This window comes from Calonectris borealis, chromosome 1 (assembly GCF_964195595.1).
Source record: "Calonectris borealis chromosome 1, bCalBor7.hap1.2, whole genome shotgun sequence".
Taxonomy (NCBI): domain Eukaryota; kingdom Metazoa; phylum Chordata; class Aves; order Procellariiformes; family Procellariidae; genus Calonectris; species Calonectris borealis.
In genome coordinates this window covers 57,907,247-57,931,304 of record NC_134312.1, presented here as the reverse complement: position 1 = coordinate 57,931,304, position 24,058 = coordinate 57,907,247, and the positions used below count along the sequence as shown (strand labels likewise).

Below are 24,058 nucleotides of genomic sequence, written 5' to 3'. Positions count from 1 at the left end.
CCACGTCCTAAACCTACTGTCAGCTAGCCTGGCGCGATCCCGACCGTGGAAGTGGGGCGGGGGAAACACTGACACCAGACCAAAGCGTACCAGATCTGATTACAAAGAGTCTCTAATTGTTTCTGTTCTGTATTGTGACAATGCAGAAGGAAAAGGAGAGTCCTTGGCAGCTTCTTCAAAAGACTTTCTCCAGGGCTGGTTTGGAAGTGAGGAAAGATGATTTTTTTTTTTTTTCTTTTTGGTGTTTGGGCTGCTCTGAGCCTGTCTTGTACCAGCATGGGTGCAGGATGCAAGTAGACGTATCACTGGGTAGGTATGCGGACATATGTACATAAGGACCAGCTATTCTTATACCTCTCCCTCTTACTTCTTACATCTGCTTTTGTCTCAACTTTCTCCACCCCATATCCCACCTACCCTCCCACGCTGAGCTGCATGCAAACACGGCCAGTTTTATACATCCCTGTTCCTCTGCCCTGGCTAAAAACTGTCCCTCTCCACCGTCTGGTCAGCGTTGCAGCCGTCTCGTGCCAACACCTCCCCGTCCCCCTCGGGACACCCGCCTCCCTCCCCGCTCTGCTCCTCTGCCACGTGGTTGGCCTCCTCGCTGGCCGCCACCACGGCGTTGTCAGTGCTGTGGGCCGGCTGGTGGTTGTCGCTGCTGTGCTCCTCAGCTTCCTGCACGTCGGACTCTGCTTCCTCGGTGTCGCTCCCGCCGCCCGCGGAGGGGTTCTTCTCCGGGGGAGGTTCATCCTTCTTCCCCCTGTTCAGGCAGCAGTAGGTGGCCATGGCCAGGAAGAGAGCAGAGAGCACCACCTCTGAGCCTGCCAGGTAGAATATCACCTCGTAGTTCTTGAGAGCATCGACCAAGCGGCCTGATGGTTGGAGGAGAAATGAGACAGTTGTTAGCCTCAGCCTATGCACGCCTTCATGGACAGCCCAGCACAGGCAGGCAGCACCTGCGTTTGGCTGAAATGGCTCCCCCATTTCTCAAGGGAAGAGCAAGAACCCTGAATATCTAAAAAGCACCCTGGGCAAAAGCCACACTCTACCACCAGGGAAAGTACTGTAAGAGTGCGGGGTTGGTGTTTTCCCTTTTTTGGATAAGATTAAATGGTTGTGACACACTAATGGTCTCGCGTCGTGGTGCCAAGGTGAGATGAGCCTCTGAGGACTTGGCTTGTCCAGTCTCAGAAAAGAAACAAAATTTGAGAGGCATTGCTATTTCTTAAGCTATCATGTCAGGAAAACATTCAGAGGGGGAGAAAAAATAGCTCTTTGGTAGAGAAATCCTTTTGGTTGGCCCAGACCTGATGATTTCTCTGCCAAAGAGATGTTTTCTCTGTATCTTCTGAATGCACCAGGGCTGGCAATGGAGGGAGGGTTCCAAGTCCTTGCTGCTGGGGAGCCTGAGCAGCCGCCCTGCTGCAGTCAGGATGGGGCCATGGTGACCGGAGGCTTCATCCCAGTCCCGCGTGCTCCTGACTGCGCATGTGACCTCCGGTCCCTGCTGTGCTGTGGTGCGTGGCCTGAAACCAGCCCCAGGGCACGCTGAGGTGGCTCCCGGACCAGTCATGGGAGGCACATGGCGAATTCCTCCCCAGGTGAATGTGCCCCTGTTCACCCAAGCCGAACGGCGAGCGAGAAGCCTGCGTGCACGCGCGCGCATGTGTGCGTGTGTGCAGCTTATCCCGTGCCAAACCCCCGCAGCCCCACGGAGCGGGAAGCAGCTCAGGAGGATTACACCAAACAAAGCCACTTTGTTCAATCCCCTTCTTCCAGCCGAGCGCTGCTCCCCCGAGTCCGAGCCGCCGGGTTTGCCAGCACACTCAAGCGTCCCGTACCAGGGGGGGTCCTGCAGCAGCGGGTCCCCCTGGGGGGAAGGTGGGAACCACGACTTGGCTCCCCCCCAACGCCGTTCTTCGGTGATCCTGCACCGTCTGCGCCCCATTGCGCGTGCGCACAGTACCAAGGCACAGCTGAGCTGAGGCAGGAGGGCTGAGGGATGTGTCCCCCATCACCACCCACTGGCGTGCCTTGCTCTTTGGAGCAAGGCGCTGCTAAATCCCCCTCTCCCCCGCCACGATCTCTCTGCAGCTGCTTCCAAGACACATACTTCTTGACCCTCCCTCGCCTGGGACTGCCAACTGCCCCACAGCTTGGAAGATGGGACATGAATTATTGTTAGCATCAAGAGGGTCTTCTCTAAGCCACCAATTTTTACCTGAGAGCTGGGTGGAGTTGCTGAGTTTGCTCATGACTGGTGGTATGTGCTGGGGAAAAGATCATTCTCACAGAGGCCTTCACTGATGGGCTTTAGCCCATGTGTTGCAGCTGAGGGAAGGGAGTGCAGGAAGCAACGGAGTGGTTCCTGCCCAGGGATTTGCCCATGGTCTGTCCCTGACCCTTCCTCGCAAATTGCACATGCAGGGAACTGCACTTCATTTGGAAATAAGCCTTTGGCATGATTTGGCTTTCTCAGACCTGATCAGACACTTAACAATAACCTACACCAACTTCTTGGGTGAAGGGTCTTTCCCCATTCACCAGCCTGTTTATGGGCTGTTTGTGGGGCATGGAGCTTACCAGGGACTGTGGCCTAGGCTAGACTGGCTGAGAAGCTGTGAGTGTCTTAATCCTCTTAAAAAAAAGTAACAGCAAATGCCTCAGGTGGCTGACAAACTGTTCTGACTTGATTGACACCAAAACACCTGGGATTGGGGCCAACACAAATTGAGATCATTACCTACAGCACCAATCAAAAGGCCACGGACACCAAGGAGAACTTGAAAGACCCTCACCTTGTCCTACTGAAGACACTCAAAGGTTTGCCTGCAGCATGTGCCTGACCCTACCCATAACATGATTTTATGCAACATTCACAGTGAAGGCAGAGACCTGGATCCCAGCATGAAAGAGAGGGAAGTGCCACTGATCAGGACCGAGGAACGCTGGAAGTCATGCCATTCTGGATAGCTCTATATGCCTGCCATCACTCAGGTCTCTGAGCAGAGAGAGAAATATCACTTGCCATCTTCTGCCCCTGCTCAGATTCACTGTTGTGGTGCATAGAGTGAAACTAGGAGCTCTCACTTCAGATCTCAGCTTCCAGAGGAAATTTGAAGTCAAGAAATAGGGTCGATCTTCAAGTACCGTGCCCATGCCCTATGCCTGCAATACTGTGGAATGGCAGCCAAATGAATCACCTGTGTTTTGCAGCAAGAGACCTACCTGCAGAGGGTGGACCGATGAGCACAGCGAAAGCCTCAATAAGTAGGACCAGCCCAATGGCACTGGAGAACTTCTGAGAGCCAACGATGGCCATCAGCACCTCGAACTGCAGTGCTCCCACCATGCCGTAAGAGATGCCAAAAAAGACGCAGAAGATGACCAGCCCCGTGTAATTGCTAGCCCTGGCACTGCAGATGTCTGTCAAGCCATTGAAGAGCATAGAGAAGCTGAACAGGTATGCCACGTGAGGGCGGACCCACTTCAACCCTGCCACCATGCCACAGGCTGGGCGGGCAAAGATGTCTATGAAACCAATGATGGAGAGCAAGAATGCAGCCTCTGTGTCTGGTACGCCTGTGTCCTTGGCATAGTTGACCAGCAAAATGGGGGGCACGAAGAGACCCAAGACCAGGATGAACTTTGAAATAGTGTAAATGATAAACCCTCGGTTGGAAAAGATACTAAAATCCAGAAGCTTCTTTCCTTTCTTGGGCTTCTTCTTGGCTTTCTTGGCTTTCTTGGTTCCATCAGTGGTGCTGATTCCCTCCTCTGATTTCCCTCCTATGGGCAGCATCTCCTTGGCTTCATATTTGTCCTGAGCTTTCTCCATCTTCCGCTTCATGCCCATATCCAGGGGTCTCATGACTGCCCCACAAGTGCAGCAGTTAAGCAGAAGGCCCCCCATGATAAGGAACCCTCCTCGCCAACCAAACTTCTCCAGCAGCACTTGCCCCAGTGGAGAGAGGGAGGAAAGGAAGACAGGGCTCCCAGCGGCAGCCAGTCCATTGGCAAGAGGCCGACGCTTGTCAAAGTAGGTGCCCAGCATGATCAGTGAGGGCTGGAAATTCAACGCCATACCCAGACCTGCATGAGGGTGGGAGCCAGGAGAGAGACAGGGAGTGCAAGAACATGAGACATGGTTTGCAACAAGCTGAAAACTCCCCTCAGACTATCCTAGTCCTGAAGTCCCATGATGTGTTCCTCACAAGCCTCTGCTCCTTCATGTCAGTGGCTTGCACACGGAGACGATGGGCTAAAACAGCTTGTCTACCTGAAGTGTATTTGAATCAGGTAACTATGGCCATGTTTAGACCTATCACTATATACTGATGCCACCCCAGTTGCTATGACCACTGAGCATCACATGTTTCTTCTGTCCCTCTCCCCTCAACCACAGGCCCTGCCTGTTTATCCAACAGATGCATCTCCCACAGGTGCAACATTCAGGACTAGATGCTTTCTGTGAGCAGGTGCGAATAGGCGAGGGGAGACCTGATGCTAGACATGGCTAAAGGGAGATACAACATGGTCTTGGCTCTTCCCCAGGTAAGTCTGTGCCCCACTACCCCAACTCCTGGGACTCTCACCCGTCAGCACGCCAGCTGTCAGATAAAGCTCAATGATATTGGTGGTAAAAGATGCCAGGATCATCCCAGAGGAAGCTAGCAGCCCACCGATGAGCATCACGGGCCGGCAGCCGAACTGGTTCACCATGATGCTGCATACTGGTCCTGGGAGGAAGCAGAGGAGACAGAGTAGGAGACCAGAAGGAGACAGGACAACTGGGAAGGGGCAGCCAGCCCAAGCAGGGCTCTTGGGGAAGATGAAACACTAATGATCATAGAATCATAGAATCATTAAGGTTGGAAAAGACCTCTAAGATCATCGAGTCCAACCATCAACTCAACACCACCACGCCCACTACACCATGTCCCTAAGCACCTCATCTACACGTCTTTTAAATACTTCCAGGGATGGTGACTCAACCACTTCCCTGGGCAGCCTGTTCCAAGGCTTGACCACTCTTTCAGTGAAGAAATTTTTCCTAATGTCCAATCTCCCTTGGCGCAACCTGAGGCCATTTCTTGGCCTTGATGGTGCTTGGCTGCTTAGATACACATGCGTTGGGCCTGGCCAAGGGAGAGAGGCTGCAGTGGAGACCTCTGCTTTGCCCTGCCTTCAGCCCCCTGTTCCCTGGGAGCAAGAGGGGGTTGGTGTCATAGGGGCAGCACTTCAGCAATGGCAGCAAACCCCGTGTCAACTGTCTGAGAGGCAGGTGGGGTGACCCCTGAGGTCTCCTGGGGCAGAGCAAACAGGGACATGAAATGCAGCACACTTCTAGAAGAGAAGTGGTGGGACAATTGCATTCTGCATGTTGATTCATGACCGGGCCAGTGAGCATGGGAAAAGCCCATAGGGACATGGTCTGGGCCCATAGCAGGGCAGGGGAAGGCACAAGTTGGGGAGGAGGAAGCGTATCCAAGCATCACCTGTCCCGTAGAGCATGGCCAGCATGATGGAGGAGATCCAGGCTGTGTCACTATAGCCCACGTGGAAATCTTTCATGAGCTCCTTGAAGTAGACACTGACGGCTTTCGGGAAGGCATAGGAGAAGCCGGTGATCACAAAGCAGCCAAGGAGCACGATCCAGCCCCAGCCACCATCCGGGGGCTTCACGGGAGCTGGGAGCTGCCCTTCCTCTGGGTCAGCCCTCCCCATCGTCTAGCCTGGGAAGGGAAAGGCAGACCAGGATGAGGTAGGGCAACAGAGGGAGAGAGAGAGAGAGAGAGAGAAGTCTCCAGGCACTGCAAGAAAAGAAGAGCATAGCAGACAAACATTTACTACAAGGTTTCTTTCCATGCCCATCATCTCCAAACTCCAAGAGCCTCACTGGGGGACCACATCATCTCTCTGCACCATCATCCTGCCAGGCAAGGCAGGATTGCTTCAGGGTGCAAGGTCAAGCCACAGCTGGGCAGAGGTGGGAAGGTCTCCCTGAGCTCGGGGCAGCCCACAGCTCTCTAACCCCTGGTCAGACGCAGCCAAGCAGGACCATAGCTGCCAGCTGAGACTAGAGAGCTGTATCTGATGTGGTGGGGCATCAGGATCTGCAGCACCCCACTTGCTCCATATCCAGCTTTGCCTGCAGGCTGGTGCAAGGTGAGAGCCAGCAACATGAACCCCACTCAGCTCCCAAGATCTTTCTTTGAGCCTCTCCCCTCCCAGTCTGCTCCAGCTGGGAGCCTTCCAGGACCTGCCCTGCTCCAGACGCCTCCAGCAGTGGGACGCAGGAGGTCTATTAACCCTGCTGTGCTTTCCTCCGGGAGGCCTCTGTGCACAGTCTTCTCCCTCACCCTCCCTTCCCTGCCGTGAGGGGTCAGATTTGGGAAATGGGTGAAGGGGGAGAGCACGGGCAAACCGGTGGCAGTGGTTATTTGCATGCCAGAGAGATTAGGGCTTTGTACCTACATGGAGGGTCCGGAACAAAGCCTAAGGGGGGAGAAGGAGGGAATTAGAGGGGATGTCTTGTGAGTCGCTCTTGGGGCTGTTAAGCTGCCCAGGAATTTTGCTCCAGTTGGCTGCTGTGGGTATGTTTTTCTCATTTCTCCCCTAGACACCAGGTCTCTGCCATACCCCTTCCAGCACCATTGGCCTCAGTTTCTTGTTCAGCCAGGCTTATTTACACACATTTTGTATGCAAAAACATCACTGGCCTTTGATTATAGATGCTCCTAAGTAGCATCAGACAGGCGTTAGAAAGCAGGTGGGCTTTCTCCATGCCTGAGCTGGGCTTTGCCGGATCCAGTTTGCCCTATCACCATCCTGCTGGCAATACACCCCAACGCGGGTCCTCTCTCCTCCCAGCTCCCTTGGCTGGAGGACTACGAGATGGTGACAATGTCCCCATCCCTTGGCACTGGCAGTCGTGGGAAATGCCAGCAGTCACGTGCTGACTGGAGACTGCCGAGGGGACAAGGACACTCCTATGGAGGGCTAGCACCTGGGAGCTTTGGATCTGGGTGCGTTTCTCAAGGCAGTACCTCTTCTTCGCGTCCTCCAAGCAATGGGGACGACTTGCCCTGATTTCCATAGCACTGCTGTTGCTCTGCAGGTTAAACAAGTGCAAATCCTTTAGGGAAAAGCATGGATGGCACAGGCTGGGGCATAGTCCAGGTAAAGGGCCCTTGCTTGGCAAGAGGTGGTCCTGCCCTGTGACACCCCTGAATCTTGCAGAAAATGAGAGTGACTGGTCTTTCTCAGGCTGCAGGAGGTTCAGCATGCAGAGACAAGGCTGGAAACAGAGCTGGGAAGTGCTCTGAGAGGGGTCTGAAACCATAGTTTAGGGGATACTGGAGAAGGGACTTGTAAGACAAGGCAACTAGGCCAGTTCTGGACCTAGCAGAGGGACATGGCACCTGCACCCACAGTACATCGATGTGAGGAGGCACAAAATGGTCTTGGCTGGTTGGTTTTAGTCAGGTGCCTGAGCTAAGGTTGACTTGTGGAGGGAAGGGTGGAATCAGAGTCACCAGCCACCCACAGTGGTCTCCCTCCTTCCCCTCCCCGGGGAACCGTTGCTCCTGAAAACACTTGAGGGTTTGTTCATGGCAGCACCCAGGCGTCTGCCACCACCATGGGTCCCTGCAGCAGAGATCCCCAAACTTTCAGGACCCTATCAGCCATGAATAAAGGGAGCAGGATCTGGCTTTGAGTGTGGATTGGGCAGCTCTTCTTCTGGATGGCCATATCCTAACAACTCTCGGGCTGAACACAGGGGCTGGCGCAGGCTACTCCAGTCTCTCCCCCCCAGCCCAGGTCTCAGGGACTGTGGCAAGGGGCAGAGGCATGAACTGAGAATAGGGTGCTATAAAGACATTTTCAACGCAAAGAATCTTTGCAAGGAAGAAAATATTCATTACACACTCTCCAGACACGCATACCTTCCCCCCCAACACCCTTTCTGGTGCTATCTGGGTCACTAGCACTGGGACAGCCAGACTGAAGAGTCTCGCTCAGCTTCTGCCATTACCCACCTGCTGCTCCTCTCCCAGCTCCACCTGACTGACAAGCTAGGTACAGCTGTACAAAAGATGACCTGCTGCAAAGGCGCAACGATTTCTCGATCGGTGCTAGTGCTTCACCACTGCACCATCTGCTGCACATAGCTACCTCAAATAAGAGTGACTGACACCAAACACAGCCTGAGCCTATTTATCCAAGCCCCTCTCCCAGCCTCGCTCTTGATCTCGTCCTGCACCACAAACCAAATGAACCAATCAAACCACTGCAATTCATCTTTTTTTTCCCCCCGGCTTCCTAGCAAGAAAATATTTGTCCATCTGTGGCATGCTCTTCAGAGATTTCTTCATTGCCTGTGAAGGATGAGTCAACGGCATCTGATTTTAAAGAGCACATTAGACAAACATCCAGTAGTAGTCTTTGAGTTTGGAGCTGGATGGGTACCTCTGCAGGAGCCACTTGCTCAGTGCTACTCAACAGTACAGCAAGGCATGAAGGGGCTTTTACCTGCCTGCAACTAGATGTTGGCTGAAAAAGATGAGGTGCACCAGAGTAGCTCGCCTGTGGAGATGCCTCCAAAGCCAATATGCTATAGCGTAGCTCTGCTGGAGATTTATCCCAGCTCTGAGCCAGGCAGTTCAGAGCTGCCTTGTTCCTAACACCACGGCACATATGCTGGCTCTTCTGCTCACGGTGGTCACAGCGTGTACCCTGCACCTGCCTTTGCACATTCTACAGCTTGCTATTATTTTCTCCTCAGTTAAGGAGCTTTATTCACAGGTAAAAATACCACGAGTACGTTCACATGCACCTAAAAGCTCATCAGCATGGGCACCTGCCCTTCCCCGTGCATCACACGCAGGTGGGCCAGAGCAGGCACTGCCGGAGAGCTAGCTGCAGGTGAGTGCCAGGACAAGACTTGCGCCGATGCCAGAAGTCACCAGCCCAGGATGGGAGGCCGAAGGCTGCAGCAGGTTCAGCCATGGCTGCCAGTCCCTGGATGCACACAGAGGACAGAGCCGTCGGTGCTGGACAACGCCCAGCAAAGCCCTGCTGTGCCAGGCAAGCTGCACCCAGAAGGGTCCATATGCATGCTAGGATGGCTCCTCATGCCTCCACACAGTACGGATGGGGTAGGGAGAGTCTGTTTGTTAAATGCAAGGGCCACAATTCATGCCACCAGCCTCCCCAGCCCGTAGACAACACCCTGGGAAAGCATTCGTTAGAGAATTAAATGAGTGCAGGCCTGGAACGAGCTGCCCCGTCAGCAGCCGGTGCCTGGACGCAAGCACCCCTTCGTGCCACTGACCTGCGCAACGAAGCGATGACCTCCTGAGCACGGGCTGAGCCTCCGAGGGCCAAGCGGACCTGTCCGCAGCGCTCCCTTCTCCCTCCGGCTGGCACTTCCCGGCTCTGCGCGAGGGCCCCTGGTTAGATGGTCCCGCTGGCTCTTTGCTCCATGGTGGGCACGGGCCGTCAGCAGGGCACAGGGCGATGCCTGCAGGAATCCAGCGCCCGTCGAGCGGTCTCTTGTGCCCCGCTCCTTCCTTCGGGGCTACTACCCCCTCACTAGAGAGCTAATCCCCCTCTCAGCCTGCTTTCCTCTGGCTCCGATGCTGCCCAGCAAAGCCACCTGCGGCCAATCCGGGGGGACGCCCCGCGCGGGGGACCCCCTTGCCTCCTGCGGGTGCCAGGTAGTGCCCCACGGTGCTCCCAGCGTGGATGTGGGTCAGCAGCCGCTTATGGTTTCAGGTCGGCAGAGACCGGTGGGTGCTGAGCGGGCAGAAAGCACTTCTCCACTTTTAAGAGGCTTTTCCAGCCAATGGGGAGGAGGTGGCTGCCTGCCGCGGCTCGAATCCCCCGGTAATCCCGCTGCCCAGGGGCTCCTCGCCTTTCCCCCAGCAGAGCGGGGCAGGGGGCAGATTCGGAGGGGCCGAGGAAGGAGGAAGCGGGGCGAGGCAGGGGGGGTGCTGGTGATGGACCCAGCCAGGAGGGAGGGTGCTGGGAAGGGGGGCAGTGGAAGATGAGGGCACAGGCTCATGCTTCAGTAAAGGGCACAGTGGAGGAAGGGGCTGCTTTCGAAGCCCCCCCACCGCTTCCTCAGCCGCCGGGCAGAAGGATGGAGAAGCGCTGGCGTGGTCCTGCAGGGCACGTGCCCAGCAGAGAGCAAAGACAAGGTGGACCGGCCGAGGAATCACTGCTGTCCATGGCTCGAAGGGCGGGATCCAGCCCAGCCCTGGCAGCTCACTAACCACCCCCCACCAAAACGAAACCCCTCGGCAGCTGCCACCCAGGAGGGTGTCTGGTGGGCGCCAGGGACAAGCCACTCTCTGGCCATGCGCAGGGGAACCCGTTTTACTTCCAGAGAGGGGGCCGGGGCACGCCCTAGGTGGGATTTCGGGGAAGGGGGGGAGGGAAAGGCCCAGGCTCTAAACCCCCAAAGCCCCTCAGCCCCCACTGCTGTGCCTTTCTGGTGGCAGGGCAGGGGGGCCTGCGGGGGCTTTGCAGTGCTCGCAGCTGGGGTTTAATTTCTATTAATAAGGCTAATCGGCTAAAGCCCTGCCCGTTGCTCGCGCTCCTGCCCTCGCCGCCTCTCCCTTTGGCCCCAGTGGTGGGGCCAGGCTGGCAGGGCACCCGCAGGCCCCCGGGGGAGCATTTCCCCCCCACACCGAGCCACCCCCGGGCACCCCTGGGGCTCACAGCCTGGGCGAGGAGAGGATGGCCGCCGGGCAAGGCCTGCTCGTGCATGGTGGCCACAAAATGGGGGCTTGCTGCCCTCCAGTGGCAGGACAGCTGGGGGGGGCTGGGGGGTGGCTGACGGTGGGTCGTGCAGCCCTCCTGGTGCCCTCCATGTCTGCCCTGGCCCCCTGGGCTGGCTGTTGCCCTAGCCAGAGCCTTGGTGCTGCGGCGTTCAACCCCCCAACCATTGGCAGCCATCATGGCCCCAGTGCTGGCAGGGACCCCATGTCCTCCTCCCCCTGCATCCTCTGACCGAGGTGATGTCCCAGCCGCTGGGATGGCTATGGAAGCGGCATTCTTCATTTTATTTTTTAAAAAAACAAATCTTTTCCGCAGGACAATAGGCAAAGGAGGAGGGTGGCAGTGCTGTCACCTGCCCCTGCCTTGCCCCAGGGCTGCCCAGCAAGGGAAGGGGCTGCGCTGGGGGTGAGAAGGGGCAGATGCTGCTACACGGTTGCCAAAGGGGCCAAGAGCAGAGAGTTGCACGCTGCAGACCCCATCCGCCGGACCACGTTGCTGGAAGCCTTCTTGTGGCCTCCTCCCTTTGGGGTTCATTCTTCTGGTAGCAAAGGGACTGTTCGGTGAGTGTCTTCCGCCCACAGCAGAGGGCTTCCTCGTCCTCCTAGCACTGCCCCATGCTGCAGATGACCTTACCCTTTGCCTCCCAGATCAACATCACCTCTCCCGGGCCACCAGCACCAGTAACACCAGGCTTCTCCCACTCAAGTACAGTAACATCACACGGGAAGGGGGGACAGGGGTCAATCCAAAAAGAGCAGCAGGGATCTGCTGCTGGCTAAAGCACGCCAGACAGCCAGGCGAGACGGGTCCCCATGACCCTGAGGGAAGGGTGGGGAAAAGAGAGGTTACTCCGTGAGTGGTAGCACTAGGTTGCTGCCCAGCTGGGGGTCACAGCCCGTCACTTGTATGCCTCCCCCTTCCCTGCTGAAATTCTCTGCCGTCCACAGCCCCGCTTCATCAGATGATGGGTGCCGAGCGGTCGTTGGTGACTGTGGGACGCAGCTTGACTGTGGCAAAGGGGTTGGTACCTCTGGAAGGGGAAAGGAAACAGGCAACCATCAGGAAATCTGCAAAGACCATGCAGGTGTCCCACTGACCAAGCAAAGGCTATTTAGTCCTGCCAGACAGCCACCTCCATGCCAAGGAGGAGAGTGTGGTAAAGCTGGCTGCTGAGTATGTTTTCTCCCTCCTTAACACACCCTGCTGCAGGTTCCCATGTGGTTCCCCTTGGGCTCTCCTCAGGGCTTCTCACCCTCCCTCTTCCATAGGATGAAGAAGGGACAGTAGCACAAGGCTGTCCCTTGCGATAGCACTTTACACTTGTGGCCCCTGACCCTCCAAGCAAAGAGTCAGGGAGCAGAAAGAGGCCACAGCACCATGCCAGAAACATGGAGACACCAACCCAGCTGCAGGGGAAGGAAAGCAGGGATTTATGGCAAGTCTCATCTCCACAGACCTGACTCATCAAAGCTAAAAGCCACGTCCCTTACGCCTCAGCCCTTTCCAAGCACGCAGAGCTGCACAGATCATGTAGCTCCACGCTCAGGCTGCAAGCTGCTATTGCGGCTCTTCCAAGAAGGATCAGAAGGAGCATGCAGGTCTGGCCATCTGCTCAGGGTGCTCAGGTCCTACCTTGTACTACCAGAGGTAGGAGAGAGCCTTCCCAGTCAGCCAGAATGGCCCACCTCTGTGGCCCCACCTCCTGTCCTGGAAGGTGGGTTGTGCATTGCTTTCCTCCAGACACTTCCCTGTTCCTCCCACGTTTGACAATCCAAAAGATTAAATAATAATAGTATTGTAATAATGCCCCCCCATCTGATGATTCCAGAGCGCAGCTCCACGCCTCACTCACCGTGGGAAGAGTTCAGGGGGCTGGTCAAATACTGCTGGTTTCTGCAGTGAAAAGAAAGGCAGCAGTGAGCAATCCGGGGTGGGGAGGGGAATGGTGAGACAAAAGTGGGGCAGGAAACACCGCACACACGAAGGAAGATTTCACAAAACACTTAAGTGAGTTAGGAGCCCGAGTCCTATTAATGGGGCTCTGACTCATTCATTCAAACTTTGCATAATCCCACAAATTCACCGCTATGGATTTCTGTGGTGGGGGTTGTCCCTACACCACAGGTTCCCTATTCCCCTAGGACACCTCCCTTTGTCTTGGGGAAGAAAGAAGATGCCTCAGATCCCCAAAGTGTCATATCTGAAGAGCACAGCAAACAGTGACAGTTTGAGCTAGATTTTACCCTGCCAGCACAGCCAGAGATGCCCCCCTCACACTGCCCACACACCCTGGCAAAGAGTTTATCATCAGTGCCTTCACATGGTTCCTGCACCCACAGGGAACTCAAGAGCTGTAGTGCTGCACCCTACCCTACACCACATACTGCTTAAATGTGGACCAATCTGATGGAAAAAGATGGACCTAGGCCCTGAGGCCCTTATTCTTGGCCAGTAGATAATGATGGATCAGTGACAACTGGCCTGCTAAAGTACACTGGTTTCTGTAGCTGGTGGCGGACAGGAAAGCCATGTGTGTCTATCTGTGTTCCCGCTGGGAAGTCAAACACGCACCTATTTGCTGCTGGCTCAACTGGGGGATGTCTTGGGCAGAAGTTTAGAGCAAGGCTGAGTCTTTCCAAACTTTTAATGAGGCTCAATTTTTCTCTGCCATGGTACTCTAAATGTTCCACATGCTTCATTGCTTAATCCCAGGTCTATCCCTACACCTTAGACCTGGGACCAGATGGAAACCAGTGACCCAGAGGTGGGAATAGGCTGCAGAGCCTGTTCCCCTCTGTGTTGTGCAGCCTGAGGCTCCCCGAAACCACAGAGCAGGACATGAAGGGAAAAAAGAGTAATTAAATGTTACATTTTTCAGTCCTTTGAGCCATCTGTTTGCTTGGAACCTCTCACTGGCCTGGAACCAGCGACCAGAAATGAGGTTTCCCAGCCTCCTACGAGACTGAGCAAGTAAATGCCCCACAGGCAGCACCATTCTTCCCTCTCCCAGGTTCCTCACCTTTAACTGTTCCCAACTTTCACTTTGACTGTCCTTACCAGTCAATTCCCCGCAGCTGGAAGCAGTGATAAGTGCAGCCATAAGCCATGGGTTGGACACAACTTGTTCTAAGGCTCTCCAAAATGGCTGTGCTCTCAGCCTTTGCCCCTAGCTTTTCCCCTACCCCATCTTTACGGGACTTTAATCGGACCCTTGCTTGAATTTAGAAGAGGAGCCCTATGAAACTCTTCTCCATTCTCTGAAGGGAGAAGGAGGATGGCATCTCTGTTAGCTGGTCACCCACTCCCAGCCCAGCCTGATCACTCCATGGTCCTACTATTAGCAGAAAGAGGTGCTGCCCTGGAGCCACCAGAAATCAGGCTGGGAGGTCATGGAGAAAAGGACTGAACTGAAGGGTCCCTGGTGAGCAAAAAGAGAGAGAAATGAGGAGGGCAGGGGCAGAAAAGCAGTCCCTTGGGGGAGCAAAGCCAGGCACTGAGGATCTGCACACACAAGGCTGACTCGCAGGGCCTACAGGACATGGCGGCATGCGAACAGACTGGGTGAGAAAGGCCAGTGCTAACTCAGCTCAGGAAGGGAGGAGGTCACACACCAACATCTGGAAGGTGTTCTTCTTTCTCAACAGGCCAATGCAGAAAAGGTGTGCCTTGGAGGATGAAACTCAGACATGGTCCACTCCACACACACACACCAGACACTCCTCCTGCACTCACCTTGGAGCCAGAACCAACCAGGGTGGCCACCCCACTCTGGTGACTGCTGGCACCCACCGAGAGGGGAGGTGGGTTCGGCAAACTGGGCTGGGCAGCAGCAGGCCAGTTGCTAGAGGAAGGAGTGCTGGGACGGTCCAGGATGTCATCCATACTGTGACTGCTTCGCAGTGGGAAGGACCTGAGCAAGAGGAGAAGACAGTGGGGTGAAAGTCAAAGAGCAAGGAATAGGGAACAGCACCGGTGCTAGCTACAACATGTATCTATGGGATGTCTCTGGAGAAAATACACATGGCTTGGACTGGCCCAGTCACAAGCACCTTTGAGAAGATATTGCACGTGTTAGGGGAGCCATCTAGGGTAAGCCTGTGAGATCTCAGGGCACGGCAAGGCTCTCAGCAGATGCTCCAGCATGGGAGCACTGCAGCTCTCCATGGGGCACACCCCAAACAGGTACCCCACTGGTGTTAGTGACCTACCAGGAGCCACTCCAACTCCTGCCTGGCCAATTGCTCTCCTGTTACCTGGTGCCTGGCTCCTCCATATCCCTCGCATCCTCCAGAGGCTTGACATAAGCTTCGGGGAACCAGCCGCATCTAGGGCACAGGAACAGAGACAAATGAGGTCCAGGCAGCCATGGTTTGTGGTTCTTCAGATCCAGCTGCTCAGCACTTCTGATCTATACCCATCCCACACATCAACCAAGCCACTGCTGCCGCTACCACGTGTGACAGGGTTTCTGCACATCCTTCACCCCTAGGTGGGGCACAGGGTTATTGCGAGACAGTCCTTGAGCCTGGAGCAGGACTCACTTATCTCAGAGGCTGTGCAAAATGCCTGCTACCGGGAGCCACGTTGGTGCAATCCAGGAAGGGACGCTCTGACTGAGCGTGGTCGCCAAGGCCAGCACACAAGAAAGCTGTGGAAATCCCTTCTGCTTAGGGCAAAGCAACTCCACCCCAGAAACCCCTCCAAAACGAAAGGCACTGCTTTTGCTCATCTCCCATCTGAGCGTGAGCTTCCCTGCAGAGCACAGCGCAGGGATCCCGTGTGGAACAGGGCAGGCTTTGCACACAGGCGTTGGCCGGCAGCACCACAGGGAGTAATTCAGTAAGCGCTGGGTGCAGCAGTTTCCATGCCCTGTCTGTGCCGGAGGGTGCAGCAGCAGTTGCGGTGCGAGCTGGGAAATGCCAGGCCTCTCAGGTAACTCCAGCAGTTCATGGCCTGGGTCCCATGACAGGAGTCACTCAGTCATGCAAGCCGGGAGGGGGTCACTGCGTCCCTGGCTCTTCTACCCAGAGCCCCTGGAGCTTTCTCAGGCAGCTCATCCACGCTCACCCTGCCCCACCACATCTCCTCGGCTTGGAGAGCCCCCGTGCTAGGCACAGCCCATGACTGAGGCCATGGCGACGTCCCACCCAGATGGTGGGTGAGACACAGTGCCCAGGCCACACTGGGAGGGGAGGGAGAAGATAATTTCGGGCTTAAGCCTCCCAGCTCCAGACCCGACAAGCCCGCATCAGCCTGCCAGGCCGATTTACAGCACCGAAGTCACGTACGTGGATGAGCCCTCCAGCTTGCCATACAGCCAGCCGTTCTGCGCATCTGGCATCAGCACCGTGATGACATCCCCGGGATCAAACCGTAGCAGGGTCCGGTTGGCACCCGTTGCGTGGGGCACGATAGCCTGCACTCTCGCCGTGCCGCTCCTCCTCCTGCCTTCGCTGCTGCTGCTGGCCTCGCCGAAGGAACCCGAACGGGAGGTACGGCCGGTAGGGAGCAAACCTGCAGGGAGGCATCAGAGGGGTCTGGCTGGAGTCCAGCATCCTCCTGCAAGACCCACGCTGCCTTGAAGGGACCAGTGCTTCCCCAGTCAAGTAATTATCCTAGAGGAGTAGATGGCCTTTCTCTGCAGGCAGAGAGCAGGGCATAGCATGCGAAAGGGTAAAACATTCATCTTGCAGGAGAAAATCAACTCAAGCTGAAACCACTTGCTTTGCACTATGTCCTCTTTGGCCAGATGTCTAGAGCACAGGCACTGCCTGCTAAATGGCTGGCTCGTGCCCCTCTTCCCAGCCCTGCTACAGCAACTGAGGATTTGGGTCATTTTCCTCTTCCCCTGCCCTTTTTTTTTTTTAAACACTAAGCTGAAATTTTTCAGGAAGGAAAAGCAGGTGAGACATGAGGTAACTGGCTGGGTTTCATAGGGTGGGGTAATATTTTATCTGGTAGGGCAAGGGAAGGTGTGTCACCAAAATGGGAACTCCAGTAAGAACCAGCCCTCATGGTTCAAGGAGCCTTGAAAATTGCACACCTGTGGGTTCTCCCCCTCACACAGCCAGCCAGGAAACCTGGCCTTGTCCTAGATGGACCCTGCTCGAAAGGTTGTGCTCACCCTCTGCTTCTTTCAGCCTTGCCCTCCCCAGCTCCCTTAGGCACTGTCCTCTCACCATGCTCAGGAATGTGGCTGAGGACCAGTGGTCTGATAGAGCGGTGGTCCCTCCCCAAACCCAACCCTGTTCCCAGACAGGCTGAACTGCTGTGTCTCCCCACAGTATCGCTCCCGGACACGGGTCATACTGGCTGATGGTGTCCTCCGCAGTGGCCGCCTGGGGGACTCTGGTTGAGGAGACAGTCTCATTTCTGGAGGCTCCGGAGAGAAGACGCTGGATCTATTCCCAGTCATGGGAGAAGTAAAGTCCCCAAGGGGTCTCTGGGGCTGTTGGAAGGAAAGGAGGCTGAATCCACAGGGGCTGCGTCAAGCGGGAGGTGCTCTGAGAGATACCCAGTCCCTCTCAGAAAGCCAAACCCCGCACGTTCCCCCATTGCAGCCCATACGCACGCTTCCCTTCATCTTGGCCAGGAAAGACCACGGAAGCTGGACAAGGCAGCAAGTACCACGGTCGGCCAAGGACTGGCCTTGCCCTGCAGCCTGAAAGGGGCAGCTGCAGCCTCGCCACCGCCAAGGCAGAGGCTGCCTGTGGGCTCCTCACCATCTCGAGGTGGGTGGGGGTGAGCCGGCCTGATGGATACCCCTGGCCATGGGAGGCCGTGAGAAGCCCCTGCGAGTGGCTGTTTGAGGGGTTGCGGCTGGCCTCCAGCTGCTCCTTCCACTGCGGCGCCTTGGTCTGGATCACGCCCCGGGCCTGGGGAGAGAGAGAAGAGGAGGTGACGGACGGGGCAGAACAGTTATAGAGGGAGTCGAGGGCTGCCACGTGCATTAGATTAGGTCCTCCCACAATTATGTTTGAGCCCCACGGGAGTGAATTTCTAGGATGGCACTCTCCAGCAGAGATCCCCTGGCCCCAGTGACCCTGCCATAAACACCTACCTCGCCCTTCCCTCTCCCATCGCTCACACATCCAACTAACCCTATGTCAGGACCATCCTCACCCCCAGCCATGCTCTCCCAGCCTAATACAGTCAGCCTGGACCCCACAGCAAGAAATGAAATAGTTTCCTGCCCAGTCCATGCACAGATGCTGCCTTCACCCAAGGGCAGGCTTGGCCCTGGCCCCTCCTGCCTGCATGGCCCCCTTCCAGCCATGCTGCCTGCTCCCCCAGCTCCGCTCCCCAGCACGCCAGGGCCGTACCCTGCTGTAAAACTGGAGAAGAGTGTTGTAGAGCATCTGGTGCTTTTCAGCCAGGAAGCGGTAGCGGCGTTTCTCCTCCAGCTCAGCCTCCCTCTGGCTCTCAGAGACAAACGCCTGCATATCCGAGCGCAGTCGCATCACATTCTCCTGGGCCACAGGGAAAAGAGGGAGGGAAGGATCAGTGTAAATCCGGCAGAGCGAGCTCACACACGGCAGGGGAAAGGGTGAAATGGGTCATCGTGTCTACCAGCTTCCCAGTCCATTCGCAGTGCTGGAGCAGCACAGAGGAGCTAGTGCCAGGGACCAAGTCCTTGCTCACTGAGGCAAGGGTTTGGCAGGAGTGAGCACCACAGGTCAACAGCACCCTCTAGAAAAGGAGTTTCCTCCTTTCCAGACAAGTCTGCTGCCTTCTGAACATTGGGGACAACCCCCTGGCTTTTAAGGAAGGACAAGGTTGCTCAGAAATCAGTCCTGGCTCCAGATAAATCATCCAGTTCTTTTTCTAACTCCCCTTCCTGCAATCGCTGCTCACCTTCATCTCCCGGACGTTTTTATCACGGGCCCTCTCCATCCTCCACAGCTCTGCCATGCACTTATCCAGGTTGGTGGCTCTGCGCTGGTACTCCAGCTCATACTGCTTCTGGCTTTCCTGCCAGGGAGAAACCAGGCTGGGTGAGGAACCGGAGACCCAGCCACACTGTGATGCAGCAGGGGTCCTGCTCTGATGGGTGGTTGAGCACCTGAGCCCCCTGAAATCATGCTTCACCTGGACCTCTTACAAAAAGTCTTTCTTTACCTTTCCCTTCGTTTTGAAGGGCCCCGGAGTGCTAATGAGCCTCAGGATCTCAGAAGCGAAAACTGGCACCCAGCTCCCCCGGCACTGGGAGCAAGCCCCCAGGCCTCTGTCTCCCTCCATGACACTACTCACTGGCATGGCCAGCTGGGTCACAACGGCACAGGACCCACACCCATGCAAAGGCTGTGGTTTGGGGAAGCTGTGAGCTCTGCTTTTGGGGTGCCAAGTCTCTCAGCCCTGTTGAGGCATTCGGCAAGTCCCACTGCGCAAAGGAGAAGAGCTGCCTGCCCTCTTTAGCCCTCCATCATCAGCGAAACTGGGGGGGGTTTGGTCCATGACAAGAGAAGAAGATAATACCCCCTAACTTCTGCTGAGGAAAGTCAAGGAAACACCTCAAGTGCTCAAGGGAAAGCCCTTGGGTAGAGGGTAGAGGGAAACGAGGAGGGTTGAGGAGGAGAAGGGAGTTCATCACTCACACTGATGAACTGCACATCCATTTTGGTGTTCTTCTCCATGTGCTGCAGCAGGTCCACGTGGAAGGTCTGAGCCTGGAAGAGGTGAAGAAGCCATCATCCTTGTCCCTTTACCATATGGGGTGAAGGGGCGGCTCGCAAAACCCACAGAGCTAGTGACTCCTTTGCCACCTGGACCCCATACAGAAGCCAGAAATGGGCACATCAGGGCTACCATGGAGCAGCCGTGCAGCCTGCGGGTCAGCACTCAGCACCCACCTGACCATTAACCCCAGAGCTTCGGCACAGGCACAAACAGCAGTGTCTGGAAGGGTTAGCATCCCCTCCACTCCTGTCCCACCGCTGCCACCCAGGGAAAGAGAGGACAGCCTTGCCACACCTTCAGAGCCGGGCATTGCTCTGTCTACTGTGCACCTGCCACCGCGCTTGCGGAGAGGTGGTGGCAGCACACCAACAGCTGAACGTTGAACAACAGCCAGGCTCTGGGCACGCCAGCTCTGTAACACGCCGCAGGGATAGCAGAGAGGCAGGCACCTGCCAGCAGGCATGTCAGAGGGCGGGAGATGGGGCAAATCGGGCGAATGCTGGCATGCTGTGGTTAAGGAAGTCCCTTTTTTCCCCACCTGCACCAGCCCCCAGGAAAACCACTCACCACGACTTTCAAATCAGAGCTCAGGAGTCTCTGCGTGTCGGACATCTGCATCAGAATTTCACCTTCAGGGAAAGAGACAGGAGAGGGTGGAAAAATCCCACAGCCATTTCCTTTTGCGCCCAAGGAGGCAGACCAGTAGCGTGTGACTCAGGCTGATGATATACCGGTGTGAAAGTCCAACAGATATCGCAACGCACTGCTCTCTGCACCCTGAGAGAGGCTGGTAGCCTTCCTCCCCAGCGCTCAGCTCCACCAACACTCCCCAGGCACTGCCAATGCGGGGTTGATCCAGCCCATGAACCTGCCAGACCAGCGCTCTGCTACAACCCGTGGTGCCGACAGGCAGCCTCGGCTCTGCCATGGGCTCTGGGTGCTGGGTTTCCGCTCTGCCACAGCCCCTACAAGCCCCGTTTCCACCCCCAATGGCACCCCAATTACAGTGCATGGTTCTGGCTGTCCTACAGGAAAGTAGCTACAGCACCCACCGCTGATGCTGTGTGTGGTCCCACTTCACCGGTGTTGGCATTATGAAACCGTGAAGGGAAGAGACTGATGTCAGGGAGCAGAAGAGAGAGCTGGGTGATGCAGTCGATGGTAGGAGTCTGCAGAAGGGATACATCTGCTGGAAGTTTTTTACTAAAATGTTAAGTATCAGAGCAGTTCTCTGAACATATTTTCAGCAGCCATCATTAGGCTGCAGAATTGTTTACGCTGCTGAATGTAAGCCCCTCCCCAAGCTGCCGCTTCAGCTGGCTGCAGGCTCAGGAGGACAACACTCCATCAGCTGTTGTCAGTCCATGCTCTCCAGCTTTTCCCTCACACCTACAAGAGGAGCAAAATGGTTCCTCCAAGATGAAAACTTCAGCTCTCGAGGCAGGATGCCTCAGCAAGGGCTGGTTTCCATGAGAGGTCCATCACTAGAGGTTCATCCCAGGAGCTGGGCTCAGTCATTGATCTCAGAGAGATACAGGGAAGACTGCTGGGGCCTTGGGGGATATTCAAGGATACACAATAAATTTGACTTTTACTGCCTGGACAGGGCCTGGCGCTGTGAGACACCATTTAGAGGAGCTGTCTTCCTTCTCCCAATACCTGGAGAGGGACTAGCTAAGGGAGAAGGCCAAAAAAATGTAACTGTGGCCCATCAAGGACAGAGGATGGCAAGCAGGAGAGCCTTACCCAGCAAGTGTGAGGTGGAGCTCTGCAGCGCTTGCTCCCCAATCTTCTCGATCGCCTTAAAATACACTTCAGCTGCTTTGGATAATGCTGTGAGGAGAGGAGAGGGGAGGTAAGGATCTGGCCTGCCTTCCCACCATCACAAGCCCCAGCAAGCAACACACAGGACAGCCATCCCCTGGTACCTTGCCTATAGGCAAGGGCACCCCGTCTCTCCCCATCTGTGCCTAATAACAGCAGCAGGTCCTGGAGCAGGAGAAAAGTGAAGAAAGGCAGCTGAGGACATGCCCTGGGGAGGACCAGCAGCCTTGCCCTGGGTGACTGCAGTCCCTCCTGACACACAGTGGATGCCCAGGATGGACGCAGCAGCACGATCTGGAGCCTGGGCCATGCGGGACCCCACTCACCATGGAAGGCACGCAAGTAGTTGTTCCCCAGGTACACCAGGTTCTCCAGCGCAGGGTTGAACTGCTCCAGGATACTCTGTGGCCAGGCAGAAGCACGTTAACGCCAGTCTTCCCCACGCCCGAGACCTCAGCAGGTCGATGCCCTCCCACTGCGGTTCGGCTGGGTGCAGCAGGGACCCAGAGAGCTCCCCCAGCCACGACGCTGGATGGCCGTGGTGAATGTACAGCCGTGCACAAAGTCAGGTCCCTGCATCGGAGATAGCTGGGACCTTCGGCTGCCCTGAGTCCCCTCCGGCCACCCGGGAGAGGAGCAATGCCAGAGGGCAAGGTAGCTCGCTGGAGAGACAAGTGGTCACCTGAAGATGGCTTTCTCCCAAGGCCCCACACCCGCTGCAGACAGGGGAATAACTGCAAGGGGATCTGAGCAGCCTTTCCCCTTACCCCTGAGCCTGTTGGGGTGAGGGCCACCACTTATTATCCAGGCACGAACACAACTTTTTCCTAGCCAGGATTTGGTGCACTGCCAGAGTCAGTATCTTGCTAAGAGAAGGGACGGACTGCTTCACATCACCCTCTCTGCTCTTACCTGCTGTATGTATCAAAGAAAGATGTTTATTGCCTACAGCAGAGAAGACCAGAGGCTGGAATAAGCAATTCCCCCTTCTCCCAGCCCTCACCACCTTGGTGCAGCACCGATGTGCGTAAGAAAGTGTTCGTGAGATCAGACTGCTCTTTCCAGCAAAGGGGAAAACAGCTGACTGAGCTCCAGCTTCCTACTGGGAACCAAGGCGTGTCACCCTTCATAAATATGCTCCGTGTCCAAACCACCCTGGTTGCCCAGTTCCTTCATGGATCTGCCTTAAGAACCACACCACCCTCCGCTCCTGCCAGCCGTCTGCTCTCAAACACAGCCCAGAGCCCACGGGAGCTGCTGCAGTTCAGCCCGGGGACGGATCCAGCCCTTGGCTGCCCACCCTTCAAGGGAGCCTTTGGCAGAAAACAGCTCCTTTCCTCCCACCCGCACATCTCCCCTAGGCAGACAGGAGCAGCCTCTGGTGTCGGCACTCACCTTATAGATGGAGATGGTGGATCTGTAGGAGAGGTCCATCTCCAGAGCCTTTTCCCTCTCCTACGGAGAAGCAAGGAGCAAAGGAGAGCACAAGGTACTATACTGGCCCAGAGGACTCTGCTTCTGCACAGCCGGCTGGATGGAAAGAGCCCGTCACTGGCAGGGTAGGACAGCAGGAAGACGCAGACGTGGTACAAAGGGAACGGAGCGCTGCTGGAGTTTAATAATTCACCAGCCAAGAGACTGGAACTTGATCTCTGGAAGTAACCGGACTCTGGGGAGAGAGGAATCCTGCGACAGCCAGCAAGGGCATGTGACCGCCTCCTTGAATTATTGATTGCCGGCTCGGTACCCAGCTCTCCCTGCCCTGACACCTGCGGAGCCAACCACCTGCCAGAGTAACCGCCTTATGGCTCGCTGCCTCCGTCACTGCCACCGCTCGGAGGTGGCTCGCTCGGCCTCGCTGTGCTAGCAGAGCATCTTCAGGTCCCTCGCACACAGCCTGCGATGGCAGGCAGCAAATAGCAGGGGCTGGGGGGAAACGTAAGGAAAGCTCAAAACAGGTTTCACCTCTTCCCTGCCCACTGTTCCCCCACCCCAGGCCTCAGCCCTCTGGCTTGTAGCATCCCACCCGCTCCCGGTCTCAGTGAGTCTTCCTAACAGGAGGCACGAGCTTGTGCCTGAACCCTCCTGCTCTCCCCGCCTGCACCCAAGAAGCCCGAGCACAGCTCACTCGGGGAAGTCCCTGCAGATGGTGCAGGCTTATGGAGGGGGAGAGTGCAAGCCAAGGGCAAAAAGCAGGAAGGAGTTCACGTTCTCTCCATCCCAAGATGTGGGGTTTTGTTTTCCACAGGAAGGTAAGCCCCTCTGTTATGCAGGAAAAAGAAAACCTTTACTCCACGTTAAAAGCCCCTTAATTCCACAGTATCATTTGTGAAAGTGAAGATCAGAAGGCAGATAACCAGTTTTTAGCCCTATTCATGACTCAGCACCCGCACTCCTGCCAGCAGTGTCCCTTAGGAATCGGTGGGCACTAGGTCCAGCAAGCCTGCAGCAGTTACCTTGTCCAGGAACCACCTGGGGATACCAAAGTTAAAGCCCCGTCTCCAGTCATTTATATCCCGAGGGTTTTCAGTGTTCCTCTTTTTAGGCCAGACCAGCTCCAGGAGGATTCTGACATGGGAGCTGGTCCAAAGCCTCTCCACTGATACGCCCAGCATGCAGTGTTGTGCTTCGTGGGACAGCCGGCCACTCACACACGCTCCCGGGGCTGGCTGCAGGGACAGGCCATTCACCTCCTCCGCCCATACAAAGGGTATAACCCTGTCTCTCAAGGACCCCAATTCCTGATTTTCTACCTGTAAGAAATTCA

General features: G+C 56.0%; 2 protein-coding genes across 2 annotated transcripts; both read right to left on the bottom strand.

Annotated features, from left to right (window-relative positions):
• Positions 1–122: 122 nt before the first annotated feature.
• SLC16A8 (solute carrier family 16 member 8) lies at positions 123–9,898 on the bottom strand. Its single transcript, XM_075155521.1, has 5 exons — positions 9,341–9,898; positions 5,502–5,738; positions 4,599–4,742; positions 3,232–4,095; positions 123–875 (listed from the first exon to the last, which is right to left on the bottom strand). The coding sequence occupies exons 2-5, from the start codon at positions 5,728–5,730 to the stop codon at positions 481–483; spliced, it is 1,632 nt and encodes a 543-aa protein (XP_075011622.1). The 5' UTR covers positions 5,731–5,738; positions 9,341–9,898; the 3' UTR covers positions 123–480.
• A 1,487-nt stretch (positions 9,899–11,385) lies between these two features.
• BAIAP2L2 (BAR/IMD domain containing adaptor protein 2 like 2) lies at positions 11,386–24,039 on the bottom strand. Its single transcript, XM_075155411.1, has 14 exons — positions 22,687–24,039; positions 21,618–21,693; positions 21,214–21,300; positions 20,035–20,096; positions 19,386–19,457; positions 18,646–18,762; positions 18,114–18,260; positions 17,514–17,666; positions 17,101–17,239; positions 16,080–16,305; positions 15,045–15,116; positions 14,524–14,701; positions 12,644–12,684; positions 11,386–11,821 (listed from the first exon to the last, which is right to left on the bottom strand). Exons 1-14 carry the CDS (start codon positions 22,723–22,725, stop codon positions 11,749–11,751), a joined length of 1,482 nt encoding a protein of 493 aa, XP_075011512.1. The 5' UTR covers positions 22,726–24,039; the 3' UTR covers positions 11,386–11,748.
• Between the last annotated feature and the right edge of the window lie 19 nt (positions 24,040–24,058).

Coding starts and splice junctions, on each gene's coding strand:
- SLC16A8 (XM_075155521.1), bottom strand. CDS start 5,730: ATGGGGAGGGCTGACCCAGAGGAAGGGCAGCTCCCAGCTCCCGTGAAG. Junction 4,743..5,501: donor GGCCATGCTCTACGGGACAG/GTGATGCTTGGA, acceptor GCTTCCTCCCAG/GACCAGTATGCAGCATCATG. Junction 4,096..4,598: donor GACAGCTGGCGTGCTGACGG/GTGAGAGTCCCA, acceptor ACCCTCATGCAG/GTCTGGGTATGGCGTTGAAT.
- BAIAP2L2 (XM_075155411.1), bottom strand. CDS start 22,725: ATGGACCTCTCCTACAGATCCACCATCTCCATCTATAAG. Junction 20,097..21,213: donor CTCCACCTCACACTTGCTGG/GTAAGGCTCTCC, acceptor CTTTCCCTGAAG/GTGAAATTCTGATGCAGATG. Junction 16,306..17,100: donor GCGGAGGACACCATCAGCCA/GTATGACCCGTG, acceptor GCCTCCCTGCAG/GTTTGCTCCCTACCGGCCGT.